Source organism: Callospermophilus lateralis, chromosome 4, assembly GCF_048772815.1.
Source record: "Callospermophilus lateralis isolate mCalLat2 chromosome 4, mCalLat2.hap1, whole genome shotgun sequence".
Lineage (NCBI taxonomy): Eukaryota > Metazoa > Chordata > Mammalia > Rodentia > Sciuridae > Callospermophilus > Callospermophilus lateralis.
The window spans coordinates 150,139,283-150,156,415 of NC_135308.1; the positions used below are offsets into that span (position 1 = coordinate 150,139,283).

Sequence of the window (17,133 nt, forward strand, 5' to 3'; positions counted from 1 at the left end):
ATATAAATAACACATATGAAGATGTGGCTTCCTTTCTCACGTGGACATGCATCATTCATTTTTTTTTTCAAAAAATATTTACTAAGTTTGTAACTTATAGGAATCATATGGAAAAAGGAATGAGCTTTAGTGATTCATTCAACAAATATTTTTATTGTGCACCTTCTCTGTGCAACATATTAAAGTAAATGATACATTTATAGTAAATTGTTTAGTTGAGGACAGCCAGCAGCTGCTTCAGAACACAGGTTTAAGCTACTGTTTAAATAACGAATATTTGCATAATGATGTGGTTGATCTTGCAGTTTATTGGAGGAAAGCATTATAATACCTTATCCACATTAGCCTGTGATTATCACCAATGATTTCACGTTATCTCATTTTATGATCCACTAGATCAACCAAGCAGATACATCTGCCCCATGTTAGGTTATGTGACTTATCCAAAGTCTCACAGCCAATAAATGGCAGGACCCAAGGTCTTGGAACTTCTATTCCAGTGTTTACTCCTCCCAGAACACTACATCCTTTATCTTTCTTTGGAATTTTAGGACAATCAACTAAAGCTTAAACTTTACCGAGGCAAAAAGAAAGTAAAAATTATTCAGGGGAACATAATTGCTTCCAACGGGCTGGTGCATATCCTCGACAGAGCCATGGACAAGATAGAGCCCACATTTGAGAGCAACACCCAGGTGAGCCATTCCAGGTAAAAGTGGTGTCAGCCCAAATGCAATTCTCTGTCTCCCTGGAGAGTCACCTCCAAGAAGAAAGTGTCAGTCAGCACTACGTGCTTGTCCTTCATTCTGCTAGAAGGATCTCAGCAAAGAGAGGATGGGATGACGTGTCTGTTTGCAATAAAATACTGAGTGTTTCTGCAGAGAGACAGAAAGGCAGGAAGTATGTATATAGGGAAAATCTTGATTTTTTTTTTTTTGCCTCTTTGATGGTAAAAACATCAATCAGCTCAGTGCATGGAAATATATTCCTCATTCATTACAGAGAAGAGCAGTTATTGTCATAATGAAATTTATTCCTTTTGGCCTGTCTGACAATGGCCAGAAGTTGCTTCAGAATACACAGGAGCAACTGTTGAAATAACCATGAACATTTGCAGAGTGTATGGCAGTTGACCATGTGTGTTCACACTTACACATAAACTGTAATCCATCTCTTAATGTTAGGATTTATATTTCCTAAACCTCTTTACTATTTTTTTTACTAATTTGTAAACAAAATGTCTCCTTCCAGCAAACCATAATGACAATGCTGCAACCAAGATACAGCAAGTTCAGATCTTTGTTGGAGGTATGTCCCTATAGTGACTTTCCAAAAACCATTAAGTCCTCTGTCAAATTTTTTAACCAGGATCTCAACTATAAATGCTTTCTAAAGAATTGTTTTCAGTCTTTTTCTGAGATAGGTCACAGATACAAAATTCCATTTCTCAAATCCAGGAAACCAACGTGGGACAGGCCTTAGACAAGGATGGGATTGGTGGACCGTACACCATTTTTGTTCCAAGTAATGAAGCACTGGATAACATGAAGGAAGGCACGCTGGATTACCTCCTTTCTCCAGAGGTATCGTATCTTACTTACGCTGATAGCATCTTGTCAGTATCACCGTCCCAGTCTGTATCCAGACAGGATTTTTCTAAACTGGGGGTAGCTAAAACCTAGCACATGTATGCCCACCATCATCCTACAACCAAAGCAGACATCACTAATCAACCACAGCACCCTGGAACTGATTCTGGATGTGGCTTTAGTCTCCTCAGTAGAATTTCAACTAGCTATGCTCAGTCCATTTAACTCAACAAGGGAAATAAAATCTCCTGCCAAGCCTGGGTCTAAGTGAAGGTTTGGTTTGTCCTGGCTTTTCTAATGTTTCTCAGTAGTAAAATCAAGACTTTAAGTTCCCTATAATTCTAAAATCACCGAGAGCATGATGCCTAAAGTAGACCATTCAGGCCTAGGCCAAACAGTAAATGTTATTTTTTGGTGGAACAGCCTTACCTTTTTTTGCTTTCCTCTATCTCCAGCATATCCTTTCATTACATATGCCAGCCTTCGATTTGTTACCGGAGGTTAAGAGCTGTGCGGTAATCTTAGGTCCTTGGGTGTGATGCCTAGGATCGGGGCAATTCCCGGGGAAAGGAACAGAGTTCAGCAAGGCAGGCATGGCAATCAGAGCAGCTGTATTGAATGAAGGCAGGGAAAAGAGAAGTGAGATACCTATCAGAGAGAGGGGCAGGTGGATGAGCCAGGGAGCAAGATGAGTCAGAATGATTAGGCTTTGTGCTTTTGTTAGGATAGGGGTGGAGCTTTCGGTGCACAAAACCTTGGAGTGCAGGTAGCCATGGAGCCTCTTTGGACCCCGGGCTTAGGCAGCAGCTGCCTCTCTAGGGAAAACCATGTGCCCGTGCTGGGTGAAAACTGGGGGCATGCACCTGCATACTTCTGGCCTTCCTGGCTTAGCACCCCTGGTAGAAAGTCATATAATGGTCAACTGGCCCTTGAGCAGCTTGTGGGTACATGGGTGACTTTGAGAGCACAAGTCTTTTTTTTTTTTTTTTTAATAATGCGTAATGAGGTGGAGCTATTTTTCTTTAATAACTTTATATGATTTTTATGTGGTGCTGAGGCTCCAACCCAGTGCTCACACATGCTAGGCAAGCATTCTACCACAGAGCCACAACCCCAGCACAGCATAAGTCTATGGAGAAGGAAGATGGGTCCTCTTTATGGAATGTGGGGTGGGGGGAGACTGAGGTGCCATTTGGTGGCTCTGAGTATTCTGCCCTCTTTTCTAAGATGAACGTCCTCCATAGCCCCACCCACACAAGGGGAGAGGGGTGATGTCCTTATGGCATTTCATGATGGGTACCGAGTCCTCTGGGTCCATGACAGGCTGCCTGTCAGCAGCCCTTTCACAGCTGCCCCTGCCTCTTGTCCCCCACCCCTTCTCCCATCCCTGCTTCCCTCTGGCTAACCGCCTACACCAACAAACACTGTCACATTTCCCTCTGGAAGGAGACTATTGACTTCTTTACATAAGGGTATAGGTGATGGAAACCATGAGAGCATTTCCTCTCCCAGGAATAATAGCTATATCCTGAGGAGAAGGAGAGCTGACTATGGAATTCTGTTCGTTGGACGACAAGTGGTGGAATTACACAGAGGGCCACAGACTTCCTTCCAGGGCCCTGAAACCATGCCGCCATCTTGGCAACGGGGCCAGACTTCCCTACTTCATATAGATTGATGCTGATTATAAAGAATGGGAATGGAGAGGGCTCTCCAGACTTTCACAGTCGTGACTGAGTGTTATGGTGACCTTAGTGCAGTTAGGAATCACTTATGGAGCTTGTTAAGTAAGCTGGTTCCACAGTCTCACTTCAAGCACTGTGACTAGTGACACCAGAGAAAGCCCAGAAAGAGACCTGTTGGTAAAAACCCATATAATTGCAAAAGTAGATCCTATCTATGCTGTTTTTGCACTCTGAAATTTGTTTCCTTTTTTTGGTTTGAAGGTCTAGTATTCTTTCTAGAATACTTTCAGATATCTACAAGGATATCTCGCTTTCAGAAAATTCGGAATTTAAAATATATATAGGTAGGAAGGTAGGTAGATAGATGGGTAGATAGATGACAGATAGAGGGGATAATCCGAAGGTGTTTCTAACATTGCCAACAAGGGCTCACCACATGAAAGGATTTTCTGTGAGTTTCCATTGAGAAAGTCAAATCTCCCCAGGGTCTTCCATGGGATGTTATTTGAAATAAATAATTCACACTCAAGTTTTCTGAGACCTTGCTATTGATGAAAAACTGTTACACCTCTCTCTAAAACTCATACTCAATTTTAAGTGAGCTAAAAAAAAAAGTAATATTGTTCTCCTGGGAAATTATTAAAATTCTATAGTTATATGACCTCCCTGATGTGGCATTTTTAAAAATAACAGATGAGTTCTAAAAGGCACCTAATCCAGTACACTTAAAGTTAAAATAAAACCTTTTATCTAGAACAGAAAAAAATTACCCTTCCTTCTTTTCTGTTAGGGTTCTTTGTTCAGAAAGTTCTTCTTTCCCTCCTTCCTTGAAACTGCTTCCCGTGACAATTGGAGCTGGTTCTTTCAGGCTCTCAAGGGTGAATTGTGTGTCTCTCTTTCCAGCTCTGTTCAGTGAGATCACATTGGTAGCTTCCGTGTGAATATTTACACCACAGAAATTGGTCAACATGCACCACTGCTCCTGGCTCTCAGCATGGTTTTTCTCAAAGGCAATATCTTTCTGCCTACGAAGATCTTAAAACTTCAGGCCTCTTTGTTCTGAGTCAGAACAGGTTTTCCACTCGGTTTCTAAGTAAGGAGTGGAATGATTATTTCTATCTCTTCCTTGGCTCTAAAGCCTGCACAGGTTAAAATTTCTCAGCCTGTGGGAAGCTCTTTCTCTCTCCATCCTCTTAATATACCCTTTGGTTTTATCTTCAAGGAAGAACCTCAGCGGGAGCCAGTAAAATCCCCATCAGCTCTACCAATGAAATGCAAAGTAAACTGCTTTCATTAGAAAGAGAGTTTCTGATTCTGATTTTGGAATGCTATATTTCCAGTGTATATTTCTCCCTGAAGCACAATTTCAGTCTGGAAACCATCCCATCCCTTCAGAGAACATGGTTACTGACTACAAGCCCTGGTTCATTCTCATCTCAGAACTAGACAGAAATAAATGCAAAGGGAGCCAGACGCTTGCCTTTCCAAATTCACAGACTCCTTGCAAGTAAAATAAAGGGAGACAAATTTACAAAGTCCTAGAACATACTAACAACATGGTAGAAGAGCTCTTCTCTGCCTCTGGCATCAAAGGACTTGGGGTTTATTTTACCTAAAAGCAGGAGGAAGTGAGTGTCCTCATAAGGGATCTAATGCCTGGTACCAAAAATGCTCTTGGACAATGGCAGGTAGAAGCATATTGTCAATTTGAGCTGGGTGGCACTGACGGTCCAAGCCAGACAAGGCCCCAGGCACACACAGGGGTGGAAGTAATGCTGATTGATTCCTTTGGTCCTTTTATTCTTCTCTTCCTTGTAAAATGGACTCAACACCAGTGAATTCTTAGTACTTTTAAGGGGATTATTCCATTGATAAATTCTTTCTTATAGAAACAGAGGACTAGAAGGGACCCACACCAGCCCTTTATTTTGCAGACAAAACTGAGACTCAGAGACTAAATGACTTGCTCAAGGTCACACAGAAGCAAACCAGGATCAGAATTTAGGTTTCTAAGGTCCAGCTCAGAGGGCTGGAGTCAGCTGGACACCTCCCTCCCCTTTTCATTTATTGACAGAAGAGCTTACTGGGTGCCCTCACTGTGCTGGCTGGGAGCAGGGTGATGATGAGCTCGACACACCCAAGTTCCTGCCTCTCAGGAGTTTGCAGTCTACTGTAGTCGGACATTTCTCAGCACTGCCCACTGCGTCCCACCCTTTCTGCCATGGGACACTGAAGCTTGAAATAACACTGCTTCTGCCTGGAAGTACCCATTTCTGGGTACTGTGGAATAGCGTACGGGGAAGTTGAGTCAAGCTGACACTCTCAAGGTCACATAGTTACAGAATGAGAGCTACAGAAAGCATCACTTCCAGAGCTGGCTAATTGGGGTCCATTTCAGCATTCTTATTGGTGACCCCATCCTGTTCCTGATGTTATTGGCGCATATATATATGGCAGCCATATCATTTATCCTCCACACCAGTACTCTTTTGAGAGTAAATAAAGCTACCAGGACAATAGGCGTAAACCAGGGTTGTGCCAGACAAACCAGGCTATGTGGTCACATATATATTTTAGTCAGCTGTGTCTCTGTGACTAATATGCCCAGCAAGAACTACGTAGAGGAAGAAAAGTTTATTTTGCTCAAGGTTTCAGAGGTTCAGTCCATGGTCAATAGACTCCATAGCTCTGGGCCCAAGGTGAGGTAGAACATCATGGTGGACGGGCACGGTGGAGGAGAGCAGCTCTGCACATAGCAACCAGGAAGCAGAGAGAGAGCTTCGCTCACCAGGGACAAAATATAAACTCCAAGGACAAGCCCCCAGTAACCTACCTCCTCCAGCCACACCCTACCTGCCAGTCCCCCAGTTAATCCATTCAAATGGCTTAATCCACTGATTAGGTTGCAGCTCTCATAATCTTTTCACCTCTGAACATGCTTGCATTGCTCATACGTGAGCTTTTGTGGGACGCTGCATATTCGAATCGTAACACACGACTTACAGGTAACTCCCTGGCACAGTGACCAAGGCCAAATGCAGAGGCGGTCTGAGTGAGGGGAACCTGAGGTCAGCAGGACTTTCCTTTAGCCTGGCTCTTCATGGTGTGGGAACATGTCCCTAGATGGTCAACCTCCTGGCAGTGAGTAGGATCTTGAATTTGTGATCCTTCGCCTGTCCAGGTCAGAACGATTGTACTGTGTCACTTACGGAGCTTATCACTCCCAGCTCCAGCTCAGCTGGGAGAGTGAGACAGGCTGTAGGTTGTCACCACTGCCTTCCTCCCCCAACAGTGGTCCCCTACTCCATAGCCTTCCTCCAGGGGCCCAGGACTGTTTATCCTGCCTTAGTCCCCTCTGTGTGCCCTCTTTTTTCTCCGCTATTACTTTAGTTTTCTGAAGCAAGAGAAACCTTGGAAAGGACTTTGACAGGGGATGACCTTCCTGTGGAAGGAAAGGGCGATCAAGAACCCTGGGGCCTTATATTCCAGAATGGCCAGTACATGGCCTGACAAGCAGCAGTTTATTTATGGAGCAAGTGAGAGAATCATAAAGGGAGGTCTGTCTCAGAAAATGCAGAACGTAACCTCAACATTCAGAAAGGTAGTAGAGCAGGATGACTGAGACCTTGGACTAATTCTTAGTCTCACAACCTGAGAGCTATTGGACCTTCGACGTGTCCTTGAAACTCAGTATTATCACCTATAAAATGGGCCAGTAGCAGCCTCTGCCTCTCAGGGCTGTTGGAAGATGAAATGAGGCATGCATTTCTATTTTTAGATCAGCCCCTGTCACCACCTGAAGGTCTGGGGAATGTCAGCTATCTGGGAGATGGCATTATTCTTATCCTGGATTTCCCAATAAAGGGGTTATGAATCATTTATTTTTATGATCAAGTCATTTAAAAGACTCCCACAAGAGTAGGAGTGGAATGATTTCCTTATTAACTAAAGAAGTATTTTGGTTCCCTTACAGGGCTCTCGGAAGCTTCTGGAACTCGTCAGATACCACATTGTCCCGTTTACCCAGGTTGGTCCTGCTCTTCCTGCCACTACTTTTCCCTGCTTTCAAAACATCTGGCCCTAGTCTTGAATTCCAATATGTTGGCACTAGAGGGTGTTTGATGTGTATTCTTCCTCTTTCTTTAGCTCTGAGTGAACACTCAGTCATGAATAATGAGTCTGATATCAAAGAAATCTTCAAAGCCACAAAAACTCATGACATCAAAGCTCCTGTTATTCATTTTGTAAACTTTTAAGGATCCTTTTCTTTTTAAGGACTGTGAGAAATCAGGACTGTGCATTTGCTCCCCATGTCTCCATTGTTGTCTGCTTGTTGCAGCTTGAAGTGGCCACTCTGGTTTCCTCCCCTCACATCAGGAGCATGGCCAACCAGTTCATACGGTTCAACACCAGCAGCAACGTAAGTGAGCAGCCTCTGGCAGGCACCCACCCCCACACGCATTCTTGCTTCGGGAATGATTGTTCATGAGGATGGCATTACCTTGCTTCTGCGCCAACTCACAGGTTTAAGATCTTAATCACTATTTCACCTTTCAGCAAATATCTGCTGAGCAGCTGTGTGTGTGATGGTGTGTCCTAGATACCGGGGATAAAGCAGTGAAAAAGACCAACTGTGCCAGCAGGGAAAACAGGCTTTGAGCAACTCGTTAGGCAATCAGCAAATTATTTAATTGCAATTGCAGTGACAATGAATGCCAGCCAGAGGGATTGCAGAAGGCTGTGAAAGTCCATGACAGGAAGGTCTGAGACAGGCAGCAAGTTAAGGACCCTGGGGGAGATGGTGATGCTTGGGCCACTCCTTGGAGGATGAGTAGGATGAACTTGGTAGAATGAGTAGAAGAGGTTCCTGACTGAAGAGAGAACATTGGCAAAGGCCCTGAGGTGAAGGAATCATGACTTATTTAAAAAACAGTGGTGCACGCCTATAATCTCAGCAGCTCTAGAGACTAAGGCAGGAGGATCACAAGTTCAAGGCCAGCTTCAGCAATTTATCGAGGCCCTAAACAACTTAGCAAGACTCTGTCTCAAAATAAAAAGGGCTGAGGATGTGGCTCAGTTGTTAAGCGCTCCTGGGTTCAATCCTTGGTACCAAAAGAGAAAAGAAAGAAACTCCAAGAAGGAAGTGTTATTCCACTAACTCTTTGGTAACATCAGCAAAGTCGGCCAGCATAGTCATTGTTGCCCATTGATTTACCACTGTTGGTGATCAAGACCGCCTGAGCCTTTCAGCGCGAATCTTATTGAGTGCTGCCCATGTTCCAGCCACTGCTCTAGGTCCTGAAGCTAGATCAGTGTGCAAGCAGACCAAAGTCCTGGTTGCATGGAACTTTCACTCTGGTAAACAGGGAGACAGTCAAGGAAAATGTTTGAAAAGCAAGGCGACTCAGAGTGGCAAGAGGAAAGCAGCAAAGCCAGGAAAGGAAAAGGAAGTGGGGAAGGGACTGATGTATTAGATAAAGTGACAAGTCATCACCAAGAAGAATACATCAGAGCCAAGGCTTGAGGGAAATGGAGGAACAGCAGTGTGACTTAGGGAAAGAACATTCCAGAGAGAGGAGGAAACACAAGTGCAAAGCCACAGGGCAAAGAGCTCGCCCGAGCTGTTGAAGAACAGTGAGGTAGGGTGGCAGGAACAGAGGAGCAAACGGGAGGGAGGGGCAGGGCTTGTGTGGAGAAGGCGTGGCTTTCTGGGGAAGGGGCGGGGCCTTCTGGTGGAGGCGGGGCCAGGGAAATCACATGGCCTGCGAAGTCAGGGAAAGGAGGCTGATTCTCTGAATGACATGAAAAGCAATTGGAGAATTGTGAGCAGAGGAATGACGACATCAGACATACATTTGGGGAGACTGGTTAAGATTTTATGTCAATAATGCAGTCAAGAATAAAGGTGACTCAGCCCAGGGTAGCAGCGGGGACGTGGTAAGAAGTGGTTGAATGATGAATACATTTTGAAGGGAGGTAGACCCAGTAAAATTGGTAATAGACTGGATGGGTGATGAAGACAGAGAAAGCTAAGGATGACCCCTGGCTTTTTGACTTGAGTCATCAGAAGGATGAAGGAAGTCGCCATTAATCCTGCCAGGGGAGCAGGTCTAGAGAAAGTGGAGATCAGAAATCTTTGCTAATTTGTTTATCTTCTGCTGCCTCCACTAGAACCTAAGCAGGAACTTGTCTATTTACTGATGCATCCCCAGTGTCTAAAACTGACCAGAGCTCACTCAAGGACAATAAGTGTATTTGAGTGGGTGGATCTTCATTTCACCCAGAGCACATAGGCTGTAGAGCTGGGACAGCTGAGTGCGGAGCTCTGTCCCAGCTCAGCACCTGCAGGGACCACTCTGCAAGTATATCCCTGCCTGGTGTCAGTCAAGAATTAGCTTAACAGATTCAGTGGTTTCCTGATAGCCAACCTCTCCAGCTAGCGTCCTTCCCTCCACTAAAAAGTTAAGTGACATAGAGGACTTTTTTAAAAAATACATGACAGCGGAATGCATTATAACTCTTATTACACATATAGAGCATAATTTTTCATGATTTTGTATATAAAGTATGTTCACACCAATTCATGTCTTCATACGTGTACTTTGGGTTTTTTTTTTTTTTTTTTGCATTACAACTCTTATTACACATATATACCACAATTTTTCATATCTCCTGTTTGTGTGTTTTCTCTGATATAAAAAGGCTGGTTCATAGTGGGGTAGGGAGGGGGAGCATGGGAGGAATAGATGAATTCTAGATAGGGCAGAGGGGTGGGAGGGAAAGGGAGGGGGCAGGGGATTAGCAAGGATGAGGGAATGTGACATAGAGGACTTTGAAGTGAGGCTTTACCATTCATACCTACCTGGGGACCACTGGCCCTCCTGCAGCACTGAACAAAAGATGTTATCACTTCTTTCCAGGGACAGCTTCTGGCAAACGATGTGGCCATGGAAGAAATCGAGGTCGCTGCCAAAAATGGCCGGATTTACACCCTGACAGGAGTGCTCATTCCTCCCTCCATCGTCCCCATTCTGCCCCATCGATGTGATGAAACCAAGAGAGAGATGAAGCTGGTAAGAGAACTGGGAAAATGCAGCAGATGAGCCCCCACCCCCACCCAAGCAGCCAGTGCTGCACACAATTCAGAGACTGACAAGGAGCACTTTGCCACAGGAGCCCTGTCCCTGGGGGTTCTGTCTCTGTGAAGAGGCAGTGAACCTGAGGTCCATGGAAACCACTCTGCACCACATTTCCAGAGGGAGTTCATGAAAGATGCTGCACAGGTGTGTTGGGATCCTAGTGCTGCCGTAATGGACTGCCACACACTGGTGGCTTAATGCAGCATTTATTCTCCCACAGTTCTGGAAGCCAGAAGTCTGAAATCATGGAGTGATACTTCCTTTGGAGGCTCAGGATCAGGCTTCCTTTGCAGGCTCTGGACTCCCCGCAGTCCTCGCCCTTCTTTGGCTATCTCTATTTCCATCTTCAGGTGGCCTTCATCCCTGTGTGCCCTCTCCTCCTTTTATAAGAACACTAGCTGGGTGTGGAGGTGCACGCCTGTAAGCCCAGAAGCTCAGGGGGAGTGAGGCAGGGTGGTCACAAGTTCAAAACCAGCCTCAGCAAAAGCAAGGCGCTAAGCAACTCAGTGAGACCCTGTCTCTAAATAAAATACAAAATAGGGCTGGGGATGTGGCTCAGTGGTCGAGTGCCCCTGGGTTCAATTCCCAGAACCAAAAACAAAACCCCTAGTCTTTGGATTTAAGGACCACCCTAGTTCAGTGTGACCTCATTGTAGCCCAACTAATTACATCTGTAAACACCCTAGTTCTAAGTAAGGTCACATTCTGTGGCTTGCGGGGGGGGGGGGCACATGAATTTTTGGAGAGACTCTATTCAGCTTACTAAACCACAACTGGGGTCAGATCAGGGTCTTTTTCCCCCCACGAGATTCAGGATCCATTTCCGTCCTTCCCCGACCTGGGTCACCTGGAACCACCCTGCTCCGTGCCCATAGTTTCTCTAAAAGGAACTTAAGATGAAATTTCCTCACAGGTGGAGGCTCTGGTCTGGTGAGTGAACTCTCTTTCTGTAGTTCTTTTCAAATACCAGATGTCGGTTTCCCTGTGAGCTTCTCTGTGCCCTCTAATGGCCTTTCCTGTTTCCATAGCAATTTTTGGCTCAGTCTGTTTTAATCAAATCACCCCAAATTCCAATACTGCTCTGTGTAACATCTTTAAGTTCCTATGGAGACCGTAACCCCCAAATAGTTACAATACTGGGCATTTTCAGGACACTTCAATAATACATCAGTGACTGTCCTCATGAAGTATTTGGAACATAGGACTGAACAAGGAAAAATGGCCTCATTTTATTTTATTTCATCTTATTGTCTTCTTGATAAAGACTAGAAATAGCTAGCTAAGAACTTGGCGTGGGATTGTGGTGATTTTTTTTTTTTATTTTGGAGTTCTTAATTAATGTCATGACTGATATGTTTTAGGCTCCTGAGCAGAGGCTGTACCAGTTAGATGCCATGAGGGGGATTTTACCCCATTCTGGTCACCCCTTTTTAACAGAGGTTATCAACAGGATCGGTCTCCTAGCCAGTTCCTGACAGTGATTTCTGTTTGGTTCATTCTTTGGAAATAAGCAATAGCGGGTCATCTTCTGGCTTAGACCTGGTGAGGATCCAAACAGGCCAGAGAAAGTGGTCTCCTCTCCTAAGAAAGAAATGAAAAAGGGAGTAGGAATCAATAATTTCGAGGGTTCTCGGAGCCCTCCCCAAGCAGCTGCCATTCAAGTTCCGGACAGGAAGTGTGTGGAGGGGCAGTGGCAGCCCACTGCCCACCTTGTCTCAGAGTTGTTCTGTTTCAGGTTGTTCAAAAGCTTATTCTCCATGTCCCTGATGGACAGAATGAAGCTGTGGGTTTAAGCTACAACCCAAAGAACTGTGGCTAAAGGAAAAGAACTCCTCAGAGTAGGCCTTAGAAGAAGTTTCGCCTACTATTTCCCGTTTCCTCTAGTCCTACCATTAATTCTGTCCCTAGTTTAGGGTGGTTTTTATTGGATCTGTTATACATCCAAACAGACTCTCTCTGACTAGCAAAGAGGAGGAGCAGCTGGAACCTTCTAGAAGTCTCAGTTTTCACCAGGCTGAACTCATAGCTACCTTCACACATGTGTGTTTGGACTTTAGAGGTTTAATAAATATCACGCTCCTAGTTAGGGTCCCTGTGGGGAACAGAATTCATCCCAGAGCCCACTGCAGAGCTGTGGTTTCCACCAGGACCCAGGAGCCCAGAGCAGGTACAAAGTTACCAGAACCCAGTGAGGGCCAGAAGAGCGGAAGTGGTGATGTCTGTCAGGATGTCTCAGAGGGATGGGGCAGAGCAGAGGGGAACAGGGAAGAAGTCCTCCATCTTGCTTTATTCTACCCTCCAGTCCCCTGCTGGTACCTCCCATTAGCCAAGCCAGTTGGAAGCTGGCAAAGATTCAAGAGGCCATTTTTTGTGTGGTCAACTCACTGGGGCAAAGCCAGGTAGAGAAGATCAGAGAACAGATCTGGAGACCTGGAGGCCAACACCCCTCCCCAGCACTGACTTCCCTCCTTCTCCCCTGGGGAACGGTAGTGAGTGGAACCCCTTCACAAAGAGAGAATCCGAGCCCAGAGATGGAGCTGTCCCCCTGTCCCCCTTCAAGGGACACCAGTACTGACCTGCTGTCTTTCCTTTCAGGGCTCTTGTGTGAGCTGTTCCCTGGTGTATTGGAGCAAATGTCCTGCCAACTCTGAACCCACAGTGAGTGTGACACTTTAGTGAAGCCACAGACCACCAAAGGAGCCCAGTGGTGTGGTTTCTCACCCTTTCTACCTTCCTTCTTTAAAAGATGTTGATGCAACTCGGGTAACAGAAACTAGCTCTTAGCCTGCTGAGTGGGGTGCCAGGCAGAGACCCCACAGATCTGTGTGTGAATCTAAGCTCACTGACCCCAGGCAAGCTGTTTCAGTCAGCATTTTCACTACTATAACTAAAGGATCTGGCCAGAACAATTTTAGAGGAGGAAAAGTTTATTTGGGGGTTCACGATATCAGAGGTCTCAGTCCATAGAAGACCAGCTTCATCCCTTGGGGCTTGGTGGAAGAGTGTGGCAGAGGGAAGCAGCTCACATGGTGATCAGTAAGCAGAGAGAGAGAGAGACTCTACTCTCCAAATACAAATATATAGCCCCAAAGGCATGCCCCAATTCCCACCTCCTCCAGCCACACCCAACACTTCAATTAGCACTCAGTTAATCCCTATCAAGGGATGAATTCACTGATTGGGTTAAGACTCTCATAATCTAATCATTTCTCCTCTGAACCTTCTTGCATTGTCTCACATGTGAACTTTTGGGGGGACACCTCACGTAAGTATTTAACCTTCTTGCTCTATTTTCTTCATCTGTAAGTGATAATAATAACAGTATTAGCATAAATAAAACCCAAGCACAATGTCAAAATCAACCAGCATCTCAGGAAAAGTTCTTCTCTGCTTCACCCTCTTAAATAAAACCCAGTGTTTAAATTTGCTATTTTTAATGTTTGTTTATGATCCTAAGCCTTATTATGGAGAGAAAAAAAAAATAAATGAAAGAAATGCCCAGAAATGTACACTGTTTTAGTTAGACAGGAGGAATAAGTTCTCTAGTGAATACAGAGGTTAGGCACAGCAGGGCAATTATAGTTAATAATAATTACCTGTATATCTCAAAATTGCTAAGAGTAGATTGTAAATGTTCTCCCCACAAAGAAATGACAGCATGAGAGGTAGCAGATATGCTAATTAACTTGTTTATTCATTCCACAATGTGGAATACAACATCATACTGTACCACATAAATATGTATAGTTATTATGCATCAATTTTAAATAAAATAAATATCAGGAGAAAGACCCTGGAGCGACCAGAAGCTTTTCAAGCTTGATTGAATTCTGCACATGTTTATTGAGGGTCGATCAGATATTAGACATAGTGTTCTGGGATGTAAAGATGAGTAAGATCTAGTTTTGTTTTTATCTTGAGAAATTCAGTCTAAAAATGAAAACAGAGAGTTGTGCAGTGACCTGTAGCTCATATACCAAGTGCTTTATTGGTGGCAAAAAGCAGAGTGTTCTAAGGTAAAAATGATGATGGAAATTTCTGCCTCCAAGTTCATTATAAGAAAGAATTTCTCAACCAGAAATATCATTCATCCTTGGGACAGATTATTATAGAAGTTGACAAGCTTATCAATGTAATCTTATTGTGAACTATTTAATAAAGCCAAACATCAAAATTAAATAGGTGCAGGTATTTGTTTTGCTTAATGAAGCTGTCACCTCTGAGCTCTTCAGTGCTGTCGGGGACAGGGAGGGGGGAGGAAAGGAAACCTGGTTGGCTGGTGTCACCCTGGTTGCTATGTATGGATGGACACGGACCTTGTCCTGGATGCTCTGTGCAGCAGCACTGAAGCAAGCACACTTGCAGCACCCCTCTGTGTGCCTGGGAACCAATCCAGAACACACAGAGCCGGCATTCCTGGAGGTCATGATCTGGGCTCTGAGTAACCACCGTCCTGCCCGCCGTGGCCCAGCAAAAGAGGAGAAAGGGACTGCATGAGTGAGAGCCAGAGAGTCCCCAAATCACCCCTCCCGTGATCCACGTTATCCTGAGATCCCAAGAAGGCTGGAATGTTCCTTCCTCAGGGGTCTTGGAATGCCTTTAAATAGCTAAGTCTGTAGGATTTTATAGCCTGAGAAGTTCTCATGGTTCTTAAGCGGGAGCCTCAGAGGAAGAGAGAAACTTGATAGGAGAAGCATTTATCTCATGAAGAATTTGAGCCAGCAACTGAATTCCTATGGTGAAGCTAGTTATCAGCGTTATTGTGTCAAGTTGGACAGCTGAGGCCTAGAGACTAGGGGCTTTGCCTGTGATCCTAAAGTTAATAGGTTATGAGACTCATTCTCTGGACATGATGCATATGCGTGAAAAAGACAGGGATTTCTCCTGTGCAGTCCTCAGTTTCCTTATCTATTAAAAAAAAAAAAAGGCACAAACACATTCACAGGAAGCTGAAGACTGATGACTTCAGAGCTGTGATATGTGTGGCCTCATGTAAGTTCTCGACAGGTGGTAGTTCTGGATGCTTATGGGTGGACATCAAAGGTTTAAGAATGAGTGCCAGAAGGCATTGAAATCTTCCCGCTCCAAAGAGGACAGCTCAGGCTGTTGATATTTTTTGCTGGTAGATCTTTGCACAAAATAGCAATGAACTCCAAAATGTCTGTACAAGGAGCTTGAGGTGGTTAGATCAGAAAAGGGAGCTAGGCCACATCCAGGGTTTATTAGAAAGTGCATCCCTGATCAGTTAGAGGCGTCTGCCCTGGCGTGACAGAGGCAGAGAGATACATGTGCCAGGATTGTGCAGACCCTGGCCTGGAGTCTGCCAACCAGGAAGCAGGCCAAAGGAGAGCGACTGAGCTCTGACCTGGACCAGGTGTGCTGGGGAGGCCTGTGCTCTGACATCAGCAGAACGGAATAGAATGGCATGCGTCTGCAGCAGCCGTGTGATGCCCAGAGGTCTGGGCTATGGACCCTGATATGCTGTGCCCACTGCCTGTCTTCCAGGCTCTCTTCACACAAAAATGCGTCTACAGGGGCAGAATGGGCCTGAAGAGAGGCTGCACCCGATACTGTAATGCTACTGTGCAGGTAAGGGGGGTGTGGCCAGGGCCCTCATCCAGGCCACCAAAGGCAAAGAAGCTCCAAGAACACACTCTTGGGCCCATAGTTACAGGTGGCCTGTGGGACTTTGCAAGGGAACCTCCTCATGGCAACCAGGTCACCCCCTCCCTGCATCACATCTCCCTGAGACCCGATTCCTCTTCACTGAGCCCACTCTTGCCTGAGTCTCCTGCCTGTCTCTCACCCACCTTCCTTCCTCAGAGCACCCACACCTGCCATTCCGCTCTCCAGACGCTCTTCCAGATTTTCTGGGGCTAAGTCATCTTTCAAGTCTGCACATCACTCTCACCTTCTCTGTCACTGCCTGATCCACAGTGGCCTGCCCATTTTCCCCCGACCCCAGCCTCCACTGCCACCACCAGATCACAGTACTCTGTTTTCCCAGCACAAACCATTCTCTGAAAGACCTTTTGCTTTTTTAAATTTCCGTATGGACTCTTCCCTGATTGCCACGGAGCCTCCGTGGGCACCAGTCCTCATCTGTCCTGCTCATTGCACTGGGGCCAGGTGGGTTTGTGGTGACCAGATGGCTGAGCACTAGCCATGTCATCATGCACCAAAGTGAAAAGCCAAGCTCATAGGGGGGTCCCCGATGCAGTTTATTTTAATAATGGAAATTAAAACATGTCTCCTTTGAGGAATCCGCCCTCTTCTTGGGCTTTCGAGGGACAACACACAAACAACACACATTTTGCTTCTCAGGTACCAAAGTGCTGCAGAGGCTTCTACGGGCCCGACTGCAGCCCATGTCCAGGAGGCTTCTCCAATCCATGCTCTGGCAACGGACAGGTGAGAGGACAGACCTCTGAGACACGGACACAGTTTCACAAATGCTGAACTCGAGGGTCACAATAATTTCCCAAAACTGCTGAACGAAAAAAAAAAGAGCACAATGTGGTCACTGTTCCCAGGAAGTAAAAGAAATGGATCATTTACTAGGAAAAAAAAAAAGTGTCTATGGGAGATGGCACTTTCCTCCCGTGGGAGATGTCACGGTCTAAGACTTCATGATATTTTTTAAAAATTTGATAATGTTGCCCAGTGGCTGCTTTGTTGTTAACCCACCTACCAAACCTAGTGAGCTGTACAGGCCAAAAC

General features: G+C 45.3%; 1 protein-coding gene across 1 annotated transcript in view; it reads left to right on the forward strand.

The window, feature by feature from the left end:
* Stab2 (stabilin 2) overlaps nucleotides 1-17,133 on the forward strand; it is a 153,409-nt gene that overhangs the window by 40,508 nt on the left and 95,768 nt on the right. Inside the window, exons 13-21 of the mRNA XM_076855421.2 lie at nucleotides 552-695; nucleotides 1,252-1,308; nucleotides 1,458-1,583; nucleotides 7,248-7,301; nucleotides 7,614-7,694; nucleotides 10,195-10,347; nucleotides 13,009-13,071; nucleotides 15,919-16,002; nucleotides 16,738-16,824. Of these exons, the coding sequence (XP_076711536.2) occupies nucleotides 552-695; nucleotides 1,252-1,308; nucleotides 1,458-1,583; nucleotides 7,248-7,301; nucleotides 7,614-7,694; nucleotides 10,195-10,347; nucleotides 13,009-13,071; nucleotides 15,919-16,002; nucleotides 16,738-16,824 (849 nt within the window). The remainder of the gene's footprint in view (nucleotides 1-551; nucleotides 696-1,251; nucleotides 1,309-1,457; nucleotides 1,584-7,247; nucleotides 7,302-7,613; nucleotides 7,695-10,194; nucleotides 10,348-13,008; nucleotides 13,072-15,918; nucleotides 16,003-16,737; nucleotides 16,825-17,133) is intronic.